The following is a 22,403-nucleotide window of genomic DNA, read 5'->3' as shown; positions in this document are numbered from 1 at the left end:
TACAAGCTAGACCAGAGCAGGTGGTAGAGTAGAAAGCAACGGGACCTCAGGCTCAATGCACCTGAATGCCAAGAGCTGAGAAAAAAACTTTGAGTTTGTAGGAAAGTATTTATAGAGGGATGCAAGGTGGTGGACATTTCCATATGCAGGAAATAAACAGCACCAATAGTTTCTCACAAGCCTGTCCATCATCTGACATCAGTTTCTCATAATGCCTTGGATTCCTGCTATTAGCTTTCATCGTGAGCAATCACAGTGGTTGCTGTAGGATGAGGTTAGGGCATCCGGTGAAACTTCTGAAGGACATGCTTTTGACAAGACAGTTCTCTAATTCTTGGCAAAGAAGGGAAAGAAGAGTCAGCTTATGCTTTTGTCTGCACTTGGACTTAGGTCTAGAAATTACTATTCTTCTTTACTTTGCTTCCAGTTCTAGACACTGAGAAGAGGCACTTTTATTTAACCTTTTTAACAGCAAATGTGCTTTGCCATTAAAAAAAAAAAAAAAAAGTAGTTCTATTGTTTTCTAGACCGGTGGTGTCTCTTAATAGTATCCAGGTAGCAGTGCCTAATTTGAAATGCTAACCTTATGTCAACACCCCTACATTACATAAGCATTATAGAAAAATCTGAAGCATTAACTTCTTAAGTAATATGCTTTAAAGACATGATATCTACAACACTTGTTGCACTGGGTGGACTAATCATATGTGTTTAAATTAAACAAATTAAACTAGTGGGGGAGAGAAGGGAGGAAAGAGAGGGGCAGCAAAAGAGAGAGTGAGGGAGAGGTAAAGGGGAAGTTGGGAGCAGGGGAGACAGAGAGGAGGTAGAGGGGCAGGAAGGGAAGGAGAGGGAAATGTTGAGAAAGAAATGGGAATAGTGTACGATCATCTCACATTCAGGTTTGTGGTTGGGACTGATGATGTGGTTGGGAGACTCATGAATCTTCCCCTTGTTTGGTTTCCTTTCCTGCTTGCCTTTCCAGAGACTGAGTGTGATTCTAGGGCTTAAGGGTACCTGTTTCTCATGGAACATTTTTTTTTTTTTTTTCTGGGCAGACTTTGGAATCTCCCCATGTCCACTCTACTGTATAGCAATCCTTCTCTAACTTTAAAAGAGGCCAAGGAAATTCTAATTAGAGATCATATTTCTTTGGGGCTTAACTCTTCTTTTTAATCCAGTCCTCTTGATGTGGGTCACTTCAAACATCCCCCACCTTACCATTTAATTTCCATTTCTTTTTTTAAAAAAAATTTTTTTTCAACGTTTATTTATTTTTGGGACAGAGAGAGACAGAGCATGAACGGGGGAGGGGCAGAGAGAGAGGGAGACACAGAATCGGAAACAGGCTCCAGGCTCCGAGCCATCAGCCCAGAGCCCGACGCGGGGCTCGAACTCACAGACCGCGAGATCGTGACCTGGCTGAAGTCGGACGCCCAACCGACTGCGCCACCCAGGCGCCCCTTTAATTTCCATTTCTAATGTCTACACAATTATTCACATGAAGTCAGAAGAACTACAGGACATGAAAAAAGGTTTAGATTCCTATCCCTGAGACAGAGGGGCTATGAAAACAGAATCAGAAAGGACAGTTCTATGTACAGTTTCTGCTTCATTATTAATATTTTTTTCTGCAACACCAATATTATGACTTTAGAACAAGAGCATGTGCAATCAAAAGCAAAACTGAACAGGACAAAAATACTCCATCTCTTTGATCCTGGCTCAACACCAGGAATTTCTTATCCTCTTGGACATGATAACCAACTCTGATGCAAACACACCAGCAAATTTCAGACATACAATGCCTATAAAGATGGCACATAGAATGTCAAGCAAAGAATCCTGTGGAAGGGGGTTGCACAGGACAGACACTCCAGGGAATGACTCTATTTAAACAGACCCAGAGTCTGACTGTGCTCCCCACAGGGCACCCAGACTCAAGCTGTTTGGGTACTTAGGAATGTAAGTGGAATTTCTGGTGGAAACAGCCAGCAACCCACACCCCCTTCCCCCAAAAGACAAGAAAAGTTATCGACTTTTAATTATGCTGAAACCCTGGTCACAAAGGAGAAGACACAACATCCTGGTTGCCAGTTCCCTTCCCCTCTGGCTGATTTCCAAACCTACTTTTCTCTTCCTCTTGGGCTAGGGGCTAGGGTGAAGTGTGTGATCAGAACTGGCTGTGAAGGCTGATTTTAACAACAAATCAAGGCTATGTTACTCGAAAGACAAAAAAAAAAAAAAAAAAAAAGGAGCTGGTATCTTCTGTGATTGCTAGGGTTCTTTTTATTTGTCTCTAACTTTTAAAAAGTAAAAATGTATTTTCTCATATTCTTTATGAAAAATAAGACAGACATTACATTCTGCATTTCAGCCTTCCTCAATGTGAAAATGATATGGCTCTGCCCCCCGCCCCAATTCTTAAAGTTTTATTTTAAATTTGATTCAAGGAACTGAATTCTGACTCTTCTTAGTTCCATGCTTCAGGAGCTTGATAACGTTTCCCCCCTCTTGGCTATAAATGTAAAAACAAAAACAACACAAAAAGAACTAAAAGTCATTCTGAAGTGTACCACTAAGATAACTAGTCTTGACATTGGGTTCTGTAGCCTTCCTTTATTTCATGTATGGGTACTTATAGTAAATTTTTTTTACAAGATTATGATCCTTTTCTATATATTAGAAACACAATTAAAGGCTAAAGAATAAGCCATCCTTAAAAAAAAAAATGAAAAGGTTAAGACAGCTGTGCTATTGAGTTTGTAGTGCTGTAGTGACAGAAAGAAACCCAGAGGAAACAATTATGAATTTCATGAAAACAGATAAAAATCCAATTGGAATAATGAGCTGTGCCCCACTGAACACCTGTTTATACTCTTAATTTTGCCTTAAGGAGATACTACTGATGTCCTCCGACAACAACAAAAATCAATAATGGATCAATATGGATAAACATGTCGGGCACGACCTTTTGTCCTAAGAGACAGTTAACAGCTGGGTTCAGTTTTACTGGGATTTACTTAAAGACTTGTAACAGTAAATAATGGCGCATTTAAGAATATTTGCCTGCTTTGATTTAGTGAGTTTGGCAGGTGGCAGTGGCCTTTCAATGGCATATGGCTTTGGGAAATTACATCAATATATGCATACAATGTGTCTTAGCCTCTAGTTCAAGCATCAAATTAATTAGCAAAGAATCTCTGGTTTAACGTTTTATGAGCAAATATTCTCCAGCACTGCTTGAAGAACACACTGTGAAAAGACAAAAGAAAACAGAGTAAAAGAGCCTGAAAAGTTTTGCAGGAATTTTTAAGAATAGCAGAATGCCCAAATAGAGGGGCAGGCACCCTATTGTCTTGCGCTCCTACAACCTTATGAGAGGCATTTCCGGGCATGTCTAATGAGGCAGTGTTAACTTCTTTTCAAAGAGAAGTTACTTATAAGTGTAATACTAAATGAAATAGAAAGCACACAATCAATCTATCTCAAATGTTCCCATTAGGGGACTTACGTGGTGTGCCCCTTGTAATCGGTGAGAAATTTGGGCATCCTTACAGGGGATATTAAGGATATCCTTGAAATTAAATGAAAATGCAGACAATTACTCTGAAAATGTTTTATGTTGTAATTCCGTTTATATTTCATATTTGGAAGTTAGAGAACAGCACAGAAAATCCGAACTCAGTGTATGGTAAAAACTAAACAGGGGTTTGAGTTTGAGGTTTTTGTTTTTTAGATTTTGTTTTCAAAACAGTCCACTTTTAATTACGGAGTCACATTAAGAAAAGCAAATGATAATTTTTGTAGTAGCCATAATCAACTAAGCCATATTCTGTTCTAAGATAATTTTGCAAAGAAATTCACCTTTGAGGATCAATGGGCATCATATTTTTGCTAATTACAGAAACCTGTAAATTTGATTTCCTATGCAATATCCTGTAGGTCACACACAGGGAAAAAACAGTTTCTGGCATATTTGTGCTAGAATTTAAGCTATTTCCAAAATATCTGGCAGAGGCTACTACTTTCCCTGAGTACTACCTGTTTGCTTCTTTTATTTTATTTTTTGGTGTGCAAGAAATGTTCTATTGATAGAAAATTAAGCAGCATTGTAAAGCCACAGTGTCTATTAAAATAACTAGATATTGCACTTGTCTTAACTTTGGATATTTTGAAGGATATTACACTTGCTTTCATATAGAGAATTCATTTGACATGATTCCAGACATGTGAAACTTTAGGGACAAAGTGGCAATAGAAAGTGTATTAGTTCCTTTCTGAGTTTTATGTTCTTATGGCTTACTGTGGTCACAAGTGGGTTCTTTCTAGCTTAACATGGGTAAGTAAATATATTAAGATGAACATTTATAAATCCCAACATATCAATGTTATACTATTATCAAAAGTCACTAAAATATTTTATTAGTTAACTATAATAAACTTTGAATATGAAATACCAAGAAAAAAAATCAAATGAGCTTTTAATCTGAACCTGAACTGGGGAGAATTAGCCTACTTCAAAAGCCAGAGTGCCTATTATCCACCAAGGGGAAGCCTTTTACATATTCTCTTTAGCAAAGAAACTGACCATATTCATTTTGAGATATATATATATATATATATATATATATATAGACACACTCACACACACTATACACACACACACACAGCTTAAAAAATCAGCTCGACCCAACTTTCATATATGCTTGGAAAAAAAGTGCTTGGAAATCTTTGTTGCTCACAGACCCCTCTCAAATCACCTAGCAACCTCTTTCTTTACTGCTGTTTTTAATTTCGAGCATTCAGCGTTCAGAGTCAAAGATTTGACAGAGCTGATGCAAACTGTAACTTTAAAACACAACGGAAACCGACGTGGAAACTTTTAACAAATTCAAGTAAAACGGTCCCTACCTTTTTTTTGAGAGTACGATGGCGACTGCACTTGAGAAAAAGTAGGCTTTTCTTCAGTGAAATATTCAGGTTGGCTGTATTGATTCAGGGCCATGTCCAAGTCAGAGTCCTTGCTTTTCAGCATGTTTCCAGGGTAACTACAGGTATAAGGCTGATTCACTGCCCAGGCCTGTTCCATATATATGTTGTTACTGGGCACAGCCTGAGCGTTGCAACCACTGTAACCCGGACTATCTTCGAAATACGTGTAATAATCAGTGGCCTGCATGTAGCAGTTGCTGCCGGCAGCCGAGTGCACTTCATATACCTCTTGCATGCAGTAGTTCATTTTGTTACCCCGCTTCAGTTTCTACTTTACATAGACACACACTCTACGCATGCATTCACCAGCCCCATACACCCTGAGAGCCGGGCATATACACCGAGAAGCGTCCATCCATACGCATGAAATGAGAAGGGAAGATGAATAAACACCACCACCAACACAGCAACTCAGCTTGCTTTACTTCGGAATAGCACCTGATGTGCTAAAATCCTATTTAGGTTGAGGTGTCTTTTGAGCTCTCCTGCCATTCAAACATATTGGAAAGCAGCTTTCTGACTGTCAAAGGTCTTAAGCAGAGAATGCAGCTAATTCCTGGGGAAGATGGCACACAGGTAGGGATGACCGTCACTCAGCTGGAAGAGTGACAGCAAGAACGCTCCTGCTATTCCGAAGCTGGGAAGATCCATTTTATACGCTTGTTTTTAACCGCTTTTAACGCGATTACAAAATGATTACTCATTGTGATGTCATTTTGGTTGACAACTTAAGCACAAAACATCATAAAGACATCTTAGAGAATATCCTTGGATACGCACAAAATCCTAAAATCAATAATCCAGTTTATTAGCACGACCCAGAGAAAATCCCAGTAGTAACGAGATGACTGACTCCAAAACATTAATCTAGTCATGCAAATGCTACTGGTTAAATCTGTTGGATGTAACGGATGGGCTTTTAATAGCAGGACCCAACCATCTTCCTAATGACACGCAGGCCCTACAGGTTGTAGAAACATGCCAAGGAAAGCCACTTCTGAAAATGCTTTTCACGGGTATCTGTGAGTGAGTTCTGTTTTGTTCCTTGCAGCTGATGATTTTCTACATCATTAGCACTAATCTACATGAGACCTAAAGCTTAAATTAGCTTTGCTCATTCTGCTTTTATGTTTTGTTTATGAGCACGAGGGAGAGTCTGTGCCGGTGCCCTTAAATGAAGAGCCTCTACCCTAATAGCACTGTCTCCACCACCGGCCCCCCCCCCACCCCCCTGCCCCGTTCCCTCCCCTGTTTGTACAACAGCAGTCTTGGAAGTAGTGTGTGGATAGCTGTGTACATCTATCATTTTATTCCAGTCAAATCTGCTTTTGAGATTATTTTCGAGCTTAATTGTGATTTAAGTCGTATTCACGTGCTTGAGGTTTAAAGACAGCGATCAAAAGAGAAAAAGCATTTTCTATAAGAATCACCACATCTTTTAACTGAGATGCTAACAAATATCAAATTACACCCTAAATGCTTGCTGAGATGATTACTAAGGGTTTTTCTCCAGGTGGATAAGCATGTGTATGCCCACCATATGTGTGTGTTCTAGGTCGTGATTCAGTAAGGGCCAAAGTTGCTTTCTTTTCTCTTCCTTCCAGAGACTCAGTGTGCAGGGCTGGGACTCAGGTGGTGACATTTACACCTTGTTTTATGACCTTGTTGGTATTTCCCTCCTAAGGGACCACAGACACTGTAATATTGTAATACTCAATAGTGAGACCTCCTCTTTGGACATGAAGTTCTAGTCAACTGCATCATGGGATTCTGGGACAGGGCTGTGTGACAGCCATTCAGCAAACACCTATGGGGTGTCTGTTAAGTGCACAGCAGGGAGGTGGCTGTGGCGGGGGGGGGGGGGGGGGGGGGAGAGCAGAGATGGTTGTCCCCAAATTTGATCCCACCCCTGCCACTAAGTAGCTTAGTAGCACATGTATTCAATATACAGACTGATACTCAAGGGAGTCTTTAAGCGCTGGTGATTTTATAAAGTAAAGGAACCATTGATTCGAGGGAAGAGAATAAGCAAAAGGTGAGACAGAACAAGGGAAGAAACCCGGGCAGACCTCATGGATGTTTCCTAATAAGACTCCTGGAGAGAAACCGCAACTGAACTGTAAGACAAAGGAATTTTCTCCAAATTGATACATTTGAGTCAGGAAAGTGAACTGCAGTGTCCTAGACAGCAGGAAAATTACCATAAGGAATAACAAACATAGCTAACATTTTAATAGTGTTTTTACTCGCTGATTATTCTTTTTTTTTTTTTTTTTTTATTTTTTTTTGGGGACAGAGAGAGACAGAGCATGAACGGGGGAGGGGCAGAGAGAGAGGGAGACACAGAATGGGAAGCAGGCTCCAGGCTCTGAGCCATCAGCCCAGAGCCCGACGCGGGGCTCGAACTCACGGACCGCGAGATCGTGACCTGGCTGAAGTCGGACGCTTAACCGACTGCGCCACCCAGGCGCCCCTCTCTGATTATTCTTAAAACGAATAAAAGATTTATTTGCAAGTGTTTTTAAGAACACATACACGTAACATTACAATTAACATTTTCTCCCTACTGAAAATGTCAAAACATTTCATTGGAAGCAGTGACTGTTTTCCGAAAACCCCAGGAAAAAGGATCTGGGCCTTATGTGTTTTGTCTGATTTCATTTATTTATCTCAAATTTCCGCACACTAATCTGAAAATTAACCTTTCAGTAAAGCAGTTTTCTTTCCTGGCAAACATGCATGTTCTAAGTCCTCTCTTTTCTGGTACGGAGCCGCGTGTCGGATCCATCCCAATTCTACAGTTTTGCCCACTACATTTCCTGGCTCCCTTTCTATTTCACCAAAGGCACAAATCCAAGCAATTTCTTGCTGTTCACCAGTAACGGTACCAACCAAAGCCAGAGCCTCAACTTTCATTTCAAAGGAACACTTAAAAACACCTTCCAGAAATCTCCAAATGTGCTTAGACGAATGAGTGGTACTGTGCCCCAGAACTGGACATACATACTGCAGAGAAAAAGGAAGGAATGTTTCCGGCAACGTTTTCTTCCTCAAGTTTTACAAGACACGTAGAAGACTTGCGAGAGTCAATGGCTGAATCAAAACAATCCGGAGTTGCCTCAGAAATCTCTGAATAGGAAATGAAAGTTCCAGACCATATTTAAGAGAACTCACTTTCTCACTAACTGTTATCTTTTGGAGAACACAGTACAAAATTCTCTTGAATGCACTCCTTGCTCCAAGTGGGGGATATTCTTTATGCGTAATAGGTGCATGAAACTCTCATTACCGTGAGTTGAAAACGGAGACCAGTGCTCACGCTGAATTTGAAATATGGCCCCTCACACCCTGAGGAAAGCAATCACAGTGCTGTCACTTGTGATCGATCTGGCATGCTTCTTTGTGAAGTCGATAAAGCAATTTAAACATATTATGTGTCACAAATGAGGTGAGCTTTGGTAAGATTGTTTTCTTATTTCCCAGGCTGACTACTCTAATTTAGTTACTTAAAGGGAAGCTTAAATAAGACTTATTTGACCCATAGTGCATCAAACTGCCTGAAATAAACTTGGGAGGGCTTTAATAATTCTCATTAGAAGTGTTTCAATCAATAATAATTTATTATGTAAATACATCTCTGTCTTCAGCTGGAAGGAAATAACCTAAAAGGAAAAGACTAATAATATTGCTTGGAAAACCTCGTAGGTAAACAACAAACCCTCAAGGTCTCTGAAGGAGGAAAGCTGCTTCTTTCAGTCTCTTTTCCTCTGTTGTCAGCTGTGTTGATTCTCAAATAAGGCTGCACATTGGCATCACCCAAACACTAAAAAACATTGATGCCTATGTGCCATGCTCAGAAATTCTGATTTGATCAGTGTGGGGTGAAATGTGAGCATCAAGATTTGTTTTAAGCTTATTTATATATTTTGAGAGAGAGAGAGAGAGAGAGAGCAGGGGAGGGGAAGAGAGAATCCCACGTAGACTCCAAAATGTCAGTGCAGAGCCTGGTGCGGGGCTCGAACTCACGAAGTTGAGATCATGCCCTGAGCTGAAATCAAGAGTCGCATGCTCCACTGACTGAACTGCCCAGGCGCCCGAGCATCAAGATTTTTTAAAGTTCCTCAGGTTATTTTCACAGGCAGCAAAATTTGAGAACTGCTGTTCTACTGGGTGTTCAACCATAGCCCCTTTACCACGTGCCAGAGCATCCTTCATACTTCTTTTTGTGCATCTGCAGTTTTGCTACATATTTCCCTTAGTTCTTAAATATTTACCGTCCACACCTCGACCTGGCTCCACCTGTCCTTGAGTTCCCTAGACAAGCAGGGGCCACAGGCCAAGGAGACATACCAAGAAAGAACTAAATCCAAGGAAATGTGATAGCTGTTACATGGGAACGCGGGAACAATCTGCCTAGCGAGTTGGGCAGAACGTTATGGAAGAGGTGACCTGTGAACTGGCTTTTGAAGAGTACACAGGATTTCAACAATAGACGCCAGAAATACAAGACAGCTGAGGAGAAATGTCTTAGGGAGAGTGTTAGCAACTACACTTGCAAAAAAGCACGTGAAGATAATTAATAAACCTGAAAGCAATGTTAATGCTAGCTTAATAGTTTTCCTTTCTTTCTGCTTTAGTAATAGAATATCTAAATTTTAGTTGTGCAGTGGCCTTTGGGAAGAAACTTTTGTTTCCTAGTCTCCCTCACACATCGATGTGTCTGGGGGAATAACTCCTGGCCAATGAGATGTGGTAGAAGAAATGTTGTAAGGCAGTTTCTAGGAAACTTAAGAAACAACTGGTGCATCTCATTTGCTTCTTCTAACTACTGGAATGTGGACATGATGTCTGTAGCCCCAGCCATGATTTTGGCCCATTAGAATGACAGCTGTACTCCAGATGATAGAAGAATGAACTGGAAGGAATCTAGGTTGATGAACCTAGAACTTCCACAGAACTGCCATACTAGTCTAGATTGTGAGCCTCAGGACTTTTGTTTGTTTGTTTTTTCTCCACAGGAGAGAGAAGTGAACATTTCATTTAGGTAGCTGCTTTCTCCTTTGTAAAATAGTGATAATCTTCACAATAACTGATGAGGTGGGTACCATTAAGAGTCAATATAAGTAAAGCATTAACTTTTTTAATTAAAAAAAGTTTTCATTTATTTTTGAGAGGGAGTATGAGAGCGTGAGTGGGGGAGGAGTGCAGAGGCTGACACGGGGCTTGAACTCACAAACTGTGAGAACGTGACCTGAGCCGAGATCAAGAGTTGATTGCTTAACTGAGTGAGCTACCCCTAAGTAAAGCATTTAGAACAGTGACTGGCATGGTAAGTGATAGAATTATGTATACATAATAATTATTGGAGTGCTTTAGGCTCTGTCTTAGACTTCCTCTTCTCAGTTGACATTTTCACTGTAGGTTAGGAGTCAGCAAGCTTTGGCCAATGGGACAAATTTGGATCACTACCTGTTTTGCAAATAAAGTTTTATTGAAACACAGTCACTCATTCATTTACATATTGTCTATGGCTGCCTCTATATCTACTCTGCTACAGTGGCAGAATTGAATAGTTGTAACAGAGACCATATGGCTTGCTGAAAGCATTTAGTATGTTTTATTTTATTTATTTTTCAATATATGAAATTTATTGTCACATTGGTTTCCACACAACACCCAGTGCTCATCCCCAAAGGTGCCCTCCTCAATACAGTATGTTTTAGAGAAAAAGTTTGCCATCATCTGCTGTGGGTGATTGAACTCATCTTGTGTGATGGCTTTTAAAAAACAGGTAAATGCTAATGACATCCAAATGTATGTCTCCTCCCAGATGTCTCTCCTAAAACCAGAATCTGCTATCCAGCTGTCAGCTTGACATGTCCATTGGCACAACGAATAGGCATCTACAGTTTCATTCTTTCTAAAATCTGTTCCTCCTGCAGTCTTTCCATCTAGGTACCACCATCCACCTGGGGGTTTAAGCACAAAGCCTTGGTGCCTCCTTGACTCCTTACTTGCCCTCACTATCTACATCCAACCTATGAGCAAGTTCATTGTTTCTTCCTCCAAAATATATACTGCCTTGGAGGGAGAGAGAGAATTAAGGGGATTTGTTCCAGGCCTGGGATTTGACATTCCCACCTCAAGAATTATAAAAAAAAACTTTGAGTTGATAGGTTCATGCCCAAGTCAGACCGTTTTGGAACTTTTTACTTCCTCAGTCCCAGGTACGTTAATTAGCATGAATCACTCTCCCCTTGAATATTTTTTACTTAAAATTTTTTTTTAAGTTTATTTATTTTTGAGAGAGAGCACTAGCAGGGGAGGGTCAGAAAGAGAGGGAGACACAGAATCTGAAGCAGGCTCCAGGCTCTGAGCTGTCAGCACAGAACCGGATGTGGGGCTCGAACTCACGAACCATGAGATCATGACCTGAGCGGAAGTTGGACACTTGACTGAACCACCCAGCTGCCCCTCCCTTGGTTATTTTAATTGTGTGATCCTGATTAACTGGACACCATGGCACTGGATTAACAGTCAGATGATGTTCCCAAAGTGATCCACAATACCACACAGTGTCCCAAGAGATGCTTTGAAGAAAAAGCAGTAACAAGGGGTTCTGTGGTCAAATGAGTTTGGGAAATAATGCATTGTATATCCCTCTTTTAGAGATTTGGAAAATAAAAGTGCCAAACTTTGTATGACTTCATGTAACTCAGTATTTCCCAAACACATCTGATCATAGAACCCATGTATCTGGTAACATCTGCTACAAGTGTTCCATGAAACCTATTTTGAGAAACACAGAATTCTGTTCTATGAATATACTGCTGGAAGCAAGACCATTTATAAGGATACATCACCTGGAAGAGCAGTCTTTTTTCCCAGATTGCACCGAGGGCAGACATGTTTTTGGTTTTTACAAAGGAGGAAAGCGACCAGCCAGAAGAGGTGGGCAGGACACAAGGTCATGCAAATCCCAAGTGGCCACAGAACAAGACTGGGGCCTTTAGGCTCTGGGATTGAGTCTGTTTGGCAGGAATAGAAGCTCAAAGCCCTCATCTTTTATTTATTTATTTATTTTTTTAAATTTTTTTTTTCAACGTTTATTTATTTTTGGGACACAGAGAGACAGAGCATGAACGGGGGAGGGGCAGAGAGAGAGGGAGACACAGAATCGGAAATAGGCTCCAGGCTCTGAGCCATCAGCCCAGAGCCCGACGCGGGGCTCGAACTCACGGACCGCGAGATCGTGACCTGGCTGAAGTCGGACGCTTAACCGACTGCGCTACCCAGGCGCCCCAAAGCCCTCATCTTTTAAAACAACTTATACTCTTTGTTTCTAATTTTGCTTTTTTTCTCTGTTAGTATTTGAGAAAAACTTTTTTGATAGTTCCAGCCTGTTACAGCTCTTTACTAAAAGATACTAAGGGGAGGCTTTTGTTTGCAATCCATCACCAAGAACAATTTGCTTTTGCAAAAATGTGCTTAAAAAAGCAACAACATGGTTTACTAGCATAAAGGGAATGGATTCTGATCTGGTGTGATGGGGGAGAGAGGGCTCTGATGAGAACACTGAGGTGGGAACAACACACTCCTGGGGCCCAAGACGTCAAAAGCAGCCCCAGTAACTGAACTGAGAGCTGTCCAAGGATATGGAGGTTCTCAGAAGGCAGTCCTGGTGGCCTCCCCAACTTGGATGCTCTTTCCAAGCCCAAGGTCTGGAGATTGTGTTTTATTTCATTAAGGTGGAGCGGTTTCCCTAGCGTAGTCATGCAAAAGATACCACAAACACGGTTACAACAGCCTTCTATTAGATGAAATGTGTCAGTTTATAGACTAAGTGAGTTAAGCCCTTTGTAGTTCCACAAAGATTGGGTCAGGCCTTAGGCCAGTGGTTCCTGAACCAGCAGCATTGGTATCTCCTGGAACTTCTTATAAATGCAAATTCTCCAGTCCCACAGAGACTTTGTGGGGTGAGGCCAGGGATTCTAATGCAGGCTGAAGTTTGAGAACCAGGACCTAGACCAAATGAAAAACGTATATATGCAGAAGCGAATACAGACTAGCACCTGTAAGGCTGGGAGTTGAAAGAAAAGAAAAGCTTTTGAAAGATATTTTAGACCAATGTTATCAGCATTGATTCTTCTCTCTTCTAAGCCAACAGTGGAATGTTTGCTCTTTTCCATGAATGAACATTTGATTCAAAAGCAAACCTTTAATGGCTGATATAGTCTGACGAAGCTTGGGCATCATAGTCCAGAAAACATACAATAAAGCTTCAGTTTGGTGTGACTTTAATTAGAACGCCAGCTAAATTTATTATTTAGCCATAATTATTTAGCCTCACTATTATTGGTGAGGTCTACCACATGTTATTTTCATAGCCAAACAATAAGACTGGTAGGCAAGTATTTCCATTCACTTTACAGAGTGGAAACTGAGAAGTTGGTTTTCTCACCCTTACGTAGCTTTTGGCTCTTGATTTGCTATTTTAGAACTTGCTTGTCCCACTTCTCCGCACTGCTTTTCTAAGAAGAAAATTATTTCAATGTTTTGAAAGTTCTGGGCCACTAATTATATGTTTCAACATAAATTCAAGGTCACTAAAATGACTTATCCGTTTTTCCATACAGGAGCCTAATTTAATGCCTCTTCGTATATTTATTTTGATCAATGTTTTCCTCTATCTCTAGAAAGAAAACCTCTTCAATATTTCACACTTTTATGAATATACTTTATGCTTAGCATGAATATCACATAGGCATTTATTATTATGTACTCTTTAATTAATGAAAGAAAGTAGATCTTTTGACTTAGCTTAATGTGCTGAGATGATGATTTCATTGAAACTCACACGGATGGACTTGATTTGAAAAGTTGAGTGGTCATTTGAGTGGGGTGGTTTTGACATTTAACAGCTATCATAAACTTTCTTTATTGCAGAATAGCACGTCACAGGTTAATTTTAAAACAAATTTCACTAATAATAGGAATAATGAATGAATGAATAAGGAATGATCGAGTCACCTGCATTTACTTTGCTTTAAGAACAACTAGTGCAAAATCTAGGCTCTGCCACAGTTGATGTAGTTTTCGAAAGATTTATTCTTTGTTCATTAAAGGCTCCATTCTTTCACTTGTATTTAAAAATGTTATGAAGAATAATTTAAAGGTTCAGACGGAGTAGTGATCCCTGCTACAGTGTGGATGGACCTAAGTGGAAGCTGACTAGTCCGTTTGCATGCTTCCATTTCTGTGCAGCTCAGTAAAGGCACATCTGTAGGGGCAGGAAGTAGATGAGTTGTGGCCAGGGACTGGGTACAGGAGTGAAGAGTAACTGTAAATCGGTTCAAAGTTTCTTTGGGGTGATGGAAATGTTCTAAAATAAGATTTTGGTGATGATTGCAAAACTCTGCAAATATACTCCCAATTATGGAACTCTACACTTAAAACAGAGGAATTTTATGGTATGTAAATTATATCTCAATAAAGCCTTATAAAAATAGATGTGGGGTTACAAATAGCTTGAGCTAATTAAAACTGATCATCAAAATAAACAGAGTTAAAAGTTCGAACCATTTATATATCAATATCATGTGCAGGAGGAAGACGTAGCCTTCCTCTGAAAATTGCAATCCAACTAAAAAGACATATCAACAAGCAGAAAACAGTATCTGATGCGCGGAATGCTTCGTGTGTTAAGTGAACGTGGAGTGAAGTGGAATTATTACTTCTGAAACAACACCGGTTACACTCTTTCTTCCTCTTCTCTAAGACAAATGCCAGTCATCCAGTAGAGTATTGATTATAGCTTGGTCATCAACACAGTTGCTGCTCATTTCCAGTCTAGACACAAAGCTCACCCAGTACGTGTAATTGGAAACCCCATGCTGGTCTCAGTGAACTTTTTATTCTCAACACATGGCACAGCGCTGGGCACACAGAATATGCTTAGGAACATTTTTGGTGTCAATCAAGATGATCCCAATCTGGTGAATTACCCAGGCATGTTCAGAAGCTGTAATAAGAGGTGGTGCATGCACCGTCAGTGCTCTAGTAACATCTCATGACAGCACAAGGAAATAAATAATTCGTTCTGAGGGGGAATGGAGAAATAAGCAGAAAGGAAGTGATATTTGGGCTGGCCTTCAAGGAAGCAGTGAATAAAAGAGGACTTGTAGAAGAGTTTTCAAACATTGGATCTACCTCTGTTGGTACACGGAGAGCCAAATCTAGAAATGGTTCTTCATTTTATTTCAAATATCAGAGTAGCCTAGAAAGATACATAGTTGCTATCAAGATTAACCTAAGATACATTCCAATCTTATTGTTTTGTAATGTAATAGGATTGGCCTGTGGAAAGATAAGAATGTCCAGTTAAAGCATGAGAAGAGAATAAAGAGGCAGCATCTGTATCTGCTATCTTCAGAGATCTTCAGACTGCAGAGAATCTGCTTTCTGTCCCTACCACAAAGAAACGTGTCCCCCAGGTATCATACTGTCATGCCAACTTTAAAAATGTCATAAGTGACAAAGAAGCAAATAACTTTTACTCTTGAGAAGTTCATCTGTAGCGTATTGAATGGATGCTTAATAAGATGGCTTCTAGAAAATACACTTCCTTCCAACCCAATGAGATAATGTACAAGCGTATCAATAATGATGGAAACCTCTTCACATGAAGATGAAGGAGGTTTGGAAAAGTGGGAACTATTTCTGAATCACACACTTAAATTTTTATAGGAACAAACATCACATGATGCAGGGTGGTTTTTTTTTTTTGTTGTTGTTGTTGTTTTTTTTTTAGCATTTTGGTCAAAAGTAAGAATCTGATTCTAATCATGAGGAAACATCAGTCAAACCCAAACTGAGGGACGTCCTACAAAATCATAGGCCTGTACTTCAAACATGTCAATGCCACCAAAAAACACAGAAAGGCTGTTAAACCATTACAGATTAAAGCAGGTAAAAGAGACACAAAAGCTAGATGAAATACATAATCCTGGCCTGAATCCTGGACCAGAAACAAAACTGGAATAAAGAACAATTGATCATAGCCTGGATCAGCCCCGTCAGGAGGCTAAAAGAGTAGCATGGTTTGCTAAAAGAGGAAACCCATGAAAGCCTCCAGAGACAATCCTTTCTCCAGCCCTGGTCTCAGTCTCTACCCCCACTCCTGGGAGGGAAGAGAGGTGGGCACATTTTATGAAATTTACATAAAGTCTATAGATTAGATAATAGTATGCATCAATATTACATTTCCTGATTTTGAGCACTGCAATGTAAGCTTTTTTTTTTTAATAATTCTTTTTAAATGTTTATTTATTTTTGAGAGAAAGACAGAGTGCAAGTAGGGGAGGGGCAGAGAGAGGAGGGAGACACAGAATCCGAAGCAGGCTCCAGGCTCTGAGCCATCAGCCCAGAGCCCGACGTGGGGCCCAAACCCACGAACTGTGAGATCATGACCTGAGCCGAAGTCAGATGCCCAACTGACTGAGCCACCCCAAGTGCCCCTGTAATGTAAATTTTCCAGGAGAATTTCTTTGATTTTAGGGGGTGCTCTGAGGTATTTAGAGTTCAAGGGGTCGGTATGATGTCTGCAAATTACTCTTGCCTGATTCTGACAAATACAAACAAACACATACATATATTCTCACACACACTATGGTAAGGTAAATGTGGTATAATGGTAACAACTGGTGAGTCCAGATAAAGGTTATACGGGAGTTCTCTGCATTATCCAACATTTCAGCTGAGAGTACTTTGAAATCACACATAAAATTGAATTTATAGGTTTGCCTTAGCAGATCTTCCAAGAAAACATGCAACTCACTCACACTTGAAGATGGTCATTTTCTACCAGTTTTGTTTTTCCAATTGAACTCTTAAAAAAACTCTTAAAAACTCTTTAAAAAAAGTAAGCAAATTTGCAATAAAACAACAAACAATCAAATAGCCTTCCATTCATCTAGGAAAAGTGTGTCATATTAATTATATATATATATATGTATACATATATATATGTATATGTGTATATATATATATATATATACACACACACACACACACACACACACACACACACACACATACATTAGTGGTGATTGCCAGTCTTATATTATTGATATTGCAAAACTTTTTTTTTAAATCATAGAATGGACATTTGTTTTCTTTGTTTGGGGAAGAGATAAGACTCAGACATACAATGATCACTTCAAAGGAAAGTTAAGAATGAGCATATCATGTGTAACCAGAAAGGGATAACAAGAAAGCACTATTCCCTATGTTTGACCATAAATATTAAATAGGACGAACTCCTTGCAGACACCTGTTTCCCTGGAAACCCATTCAATTGAAAATCCTGCAAAAATTAACATGTATTTTTTTTCTCCCTTAAACGGCAGGAACATCTTTTACTGACACATTTTTGACCTTTAGTTTTATATCTTAGGCTTAGTATAAGAAGTTCTTTCCAGATCTAAGCAAACAAAGAGCCAAATAAATATCTTTTCATTAATTCTGAGGCTGGGCTTATGATAGTAGGACCTGTATAAGCTGCAACATGAGTAGTTGAGGTAAAATTTGCCACTCATCAAGTATTGCCATCTAGACTAATAGACCATCAACCTCTCCCTGCCCCACAACACTCTTAACTCAAATGCCAAGTAACCTAACAGAATAGATAATTGAATTAAATAGTCATACTTGCAGTACCATTCTATGTTTTCAGAGGCAGTAAAGTTCAATAAAGTCAAGTCCCTTGTATAAGTCAATACTGACAAATGTCATGGGGATAGAGGTTCACCAAAAATAACTCTGTTTCAGTCAATGCCATGGAGAATGGCTTTTGACCATGGAGGATTTATGATTCTCATTTCCAAAGCCCAGTTGATTTTGGATTTCTGGTGTCTCTCTGGTGTGGATGGAGAAGCAGGATCCTATTTATTTCAGTTCAAGTTAAGGAGGATGAATTGGTCAGAACTTGAAAAACTGGTCTCTAAATAGAACTCCTCAGTGGCATCAGCCACAGAGTAGACTAACTACGGAGAGAAACCATCCCTGTGTCAATATGGGTCATAAGTGGGGCGCCTGGGTGGCTCGGTCGGTTAAGCGGCCGACTTCGGCTCGGGTCACGATCTCGCACTCTGTGAGTTCGAGCCCCGCATCGGGCTCTGTGCTGACAGCTCAGAGCCTGGAGCCTGTTTCGGATTCTGTGTCTCCCTCTCTCTCTCTGACCCTCCCCCGTTCATGCTCTGTCTCTCCCTGTCTCAAAAATAAATAAACGTTAAAAAAAAAATATGGGTCGTAAGTAAAGGTGAAATGGTTTCCCAATATCACTCTTGCCTATTTTGTCTGCAGTGTCACTATAATGCAGGCTACCTTTGGTGCAGAGTCTCTGCATTTCCAGGGGCTGTACTCAAACCCAAAGCCTCTGCCCTGGAGAGGTAAGGATATACTGGCCACCAATCCTTTCAGAGAATAGATTTATTATGGAGCATGAGTACGTCTTTTAGAAACTGACAGGGTAAAAGCCCAGGCTTACTGGGGAATTGAGAATGGGCGTCTACACAGACTGAACACTTCTGTGCTCCTCTCCAAGGGAGGTAAGACCACTGAAAGTGACGGTGCAAAGCAACTGATTGCCTAATTTGTCCTGGAGTTGCTATGTTTTTCTGGTAATCACAGTTTAGGTTTTGGGGGTTAGTACTGATTTAGTGTATTTTGTCCTGTTTTCCCCACAAGGGGAAATATGGTTATTGTATTGGAGTAGCAGATTAATGGAGTGCAGATTAATGTCCTTGGTTCTTTATGGTCAATCAATCTCTGATTATATTCTTTGCTGGAGAGAATTAGTGATTTATCCAAGGTTAAATACCTGGTAAATGTCATGCCTAAGAGCCAAACCATGGTCTTCTGTTCTCAATATTCCCTATGCGCCTACCAAATGCCGGGGAACATTCCTAAGATTTAATGCAGTAGGCCAGCTAAGTAATTTGAAGATTCTTGAAATAAGGTTTTTTTCAGGGTTATTGAGGTACAATTGACAAATAAAATTGTAAGGTATTTAAAGTATACATTGTGGTGATTTGCTATACACATACATTATGACAGGATTTCTTCCATCTGGGTGATTTAGCACATCCGTCACCTCAAATATTTTATATACATTTTTATATGCAATTGTATATAAATGTACACAATATTGTATATATATAAATATATACAATGTATAGATACACATATACTTGTTGAGAACATTTAAATTCTCCTCTTTTAGCAAATTTCCTTAGACATTACAGTGCTATCAGTCTTGGAATATCTTGATAGCCCCAGATCAACATGCCATTCAAACATTTGTCCAAATTTTAATGGAACCTCTGTGTTCAGTGTCTTTTTTGGTAAGACGTGATACAGGTGATGCAGTTCTTTAGAGCACTGCGTCACAGACTGAACTGTGGGTAAATGCCACCTCTACTGCCCAGCACACAACCTGAAAGCATGCACATGACAGTCCTGCTCCTTATTTTCCCTCTCTCTCATCCATTCCCTGCTATCCTCACCCCTTCATGGCTCCTTCCAGTCCATTCCTTCCATTGCCGTTATTGGACCCTGTCAAGGGAGAAAGGAATCCTACCCAGTTCATCCACTTGGAGACACTAGTGACTTGATAAGATATCCAGCCAGAAGGTTTGCATTTGGAAAGACCACAGGGAATTCAGGACAACCTGTGGGAAATGTCTGGCGCAGGGAGATTCCAGTGGTCACCTATGATGTCTTTGTAAGACTGACTCTCCCAACAGTACCTTTTCAACTTCAGTGCAAGCTCTACAAGTTAACCATCCACATTGTACATTATCTTGTTTGAAAACTACCCGTTGGAAGCATCAAGGGATTTGGCTGTTGTATCTGTTCCCCTTGTATCCATAGTATCCTCAGCATTAGAAAGTTCAATTCTGTCATTGTCTACTTAGTGGTTGTTCTCACATTGTGTTCTACATCCCTAACATCCAGTCTGCTTCGGGTCTTTCTAAGCTTCATTATAAAAATAATACACACAGAATCCCACAGTTCTGGGAGATAGGATCCCCGTTTTACAGATGAGGAGACTGAGGCTAAGAGATTCGCTCAAGGCTCAGTGGCTGATTAACAGTAGCACCAGAATCTGACCTTGGACTGTAGGACTAGATATGCGCTGAACCCCTCTGCTCCTGTCACGCTAGGTCTGACTGCCCTGCACCTTCCCCTGCATGTAGGCCAGTGTTTTCTCTGTGGCTTAGATTCTTTCCTTGGGCTGCCAGCAGTTTCTTTGCCTTTTTGTGTCATAAGGAAGTATAATGATGAAGAGCTCTGGTACTGGAGCCAGACTGCCAGAATTAAAATTCCAGTTCAGGGGGCGCCTGGGTGGCGCAGTCGGTTGAGCGTCCGACTTCAGCCAGGTCGTGATCTCGCGGTCCGTGAGTTCGAGCCCCGCGTTGGGCTCTGGGCTGATGGCTCAGAGCCTGGAGCCTGTTTCCGATTCTGTGTCTCCCTCTCTCTCTGCCCCTCCCCCGTTCATGCTCTGTCTCTCTCTGTCCCAAAAAAAAAAAAAAAAAAAAAAAAAAAAAAAATTCCAGTTCAGCTCCTTCATACTTTTCTTGGTTTCTTATTTAAATGAAAAAAAAATTTTTTTTAAGTAGACTTCCACTGGGCACAGAGTCCAATGTGGGGCTTGAACTCATGACCCGAGATCATGACCTGAGCTGCGATCAAGGGTCAGATGCTTAACTAATCGAGCCACCCAGACACCCCTGAATTTTTAATTTTTTGAAAGAGATTGAAAAATATCTTGGCTGTTGCTTAGACTCTTCTTTCAATTGTTTGTGCCTCTACTGTAGCTATGTATGTGATGTTTTGTTTTGCTTCTCTTCATTTATGTTTATATGGTTGTCAATGTATTTCAAAGTCAGAAAGGGGAACAAAAACTGGAAAAGGGGAGCCCGAGGCTGAAAGAATGTTTCTGTTCCAAGAACAGTTATGTAGTCTCTACTAAATGGCAGGTGCTATGCTGGGTAGTTTATACACATTAACTTTCATCTTCACAACAAATCTGAAAGCCAGATACTATCAGCCCGTTTAAAATTAAGTAGACTGAGGGTCAGAGAGATTAAAAAAATCTGCCCTGTGATGGTAAATTTAAGAGCAAGAAGTTTACCTAAGTCTGTCTGACTATAAGCATATGATCTTAACTTTTAAAGAAAACGGTACAAGTTATTCATTAATGCATTCCTACTGTAAAAAAATCTTGAATGCAGTTGTATGTGGAGTTAGTATTAGCATCCTCCTTTGCTCTACTCTTTCCTTTTAAGGTGCCTAGTGTCACTGGTTGATGTGTATCCAGGACCTTTTTCTGTGCACATTTGTGCCCTCACAATGATACAGACTCTTAAAACTCTAAATGGGATCCGACTATACTTAATGTGTGGTTGCTTCTCTATTATGTATTCCTGAAAGGACCTCTTTTATTTATTTATTTATTTATTTATTTACTTATTTATTTATTTATTTATTTTTAATTTTTTTTCCCAATGTTTATTTATTTTTGGGACAGAGAGAGACAGAGCATGAACGGGTGAGGGGCAGAGAGAGAGGGAGACACAGAATCGGAAACAGGCTCCAGGCTCCAAGCCATCAGCCCAGAGCCCGACGCGGGGCTCGAACTCACGGAACGCGAGATCTTGACCTGGCTGAAGTCGGACGCTTAACCGACTGCGCCACCCAGGCGCCCCAAGGACCTCTTTTAAAGAATCTGTTTAGGGGCGCCTGAGTGGCTCAGTTGATTGGGTGACCGACTTCGGCTCAGGTCATGATCTCACGGTTTGTGAGTTCGAGCCCCGCGTTGGGCTCTGTGCTGACAACTCAGAGCCTGGAGCCTACTTCAGCTTCTGTGTCTCTGCTCTCTCTACCCATCCCTTGCTCACGCTCTGAGTCTTTCTGTCTCTCAATAATACATAAACGTTAAAAAATTTTTTTTTTTAAAAATCTGTTTATTTTTCTAGTGGATACTTTAGATATGCCATAATTTATTTGAGCATTCCCCTGTGGACGGACATTTGGATTGTTATTAATTTTCAACAACAACAACAACAACAACAACAACAACAACAACAGAGGGGCAAAGAAAACAGGGTGAACACAGATCTTGGTCCGCTTTGAGTATTTCTATGGGATAGAGTATTGTCAGACGGACAGCTGGGTCAAACCATGTATGCATTTTATGCTGTGATAGACACTGCTAAATTGGCCTTGGAAAGCCTGTGGTCTATCCATTGCTCTGTGCTGTATCTCAATGAAAACTGAAGTTGGATGAAAGAGCCTTGAATTCCTGGTGTTTCCCTTCTTTGCTATTGCCCTGTTTCCAGTTTTTT

General features: G+C 40.3%; 1 protein-coding gene across 6 annotated transcripts in view; it reads right to left on the bottom strand.

Annotated features, from left to right (window-relative positions):
* The window catches only part of THRB (thyroid hormone receptor beta), a 391,410-nt gene that overhangs the window by 50,950 nt on the left and 318,057 nt on the right, over positions 1-22,403 (bottom strand). The window contains exon 1 of one of the 6 annotated variants that reach the window (XM_040480057.1): positions 4,915-5,611. The exons of the other annotated variants lie outside the window; for them this stretch is intronic. Coding sequence (XP_040335991.1) covers positions 4,915-5,242 — 328 coding nt within the window. The 5' untranslated portion in view covers positions 5,243-5,611. Of the gene's footprint in view, positions 1-4,914; positions 5,612-22,403 lie in introns of those variants that run through there. 6 annotated transcript variants of the gene reach the window in all.

This window comes from Herpailurus yagouaroundi, unplaced genomic scaffold (genome assembly GCF_014898765.1).
Source record: "Herpailurus yagouaroundi ecotype Mexico unplaced genomic scaffold, PumYag 159, whole genome shotgun sequence".
NCBI lineage: Eukaryota > Metazoa > Chordata > Mammalia > Carnivora > Felidae > Herpailurus > Herpailurus yagouaroundi.
Note: the sequence above shows the minus strand (reverse complement) of the source record. Positions and strands in the feature narration are given on the sequence as shown.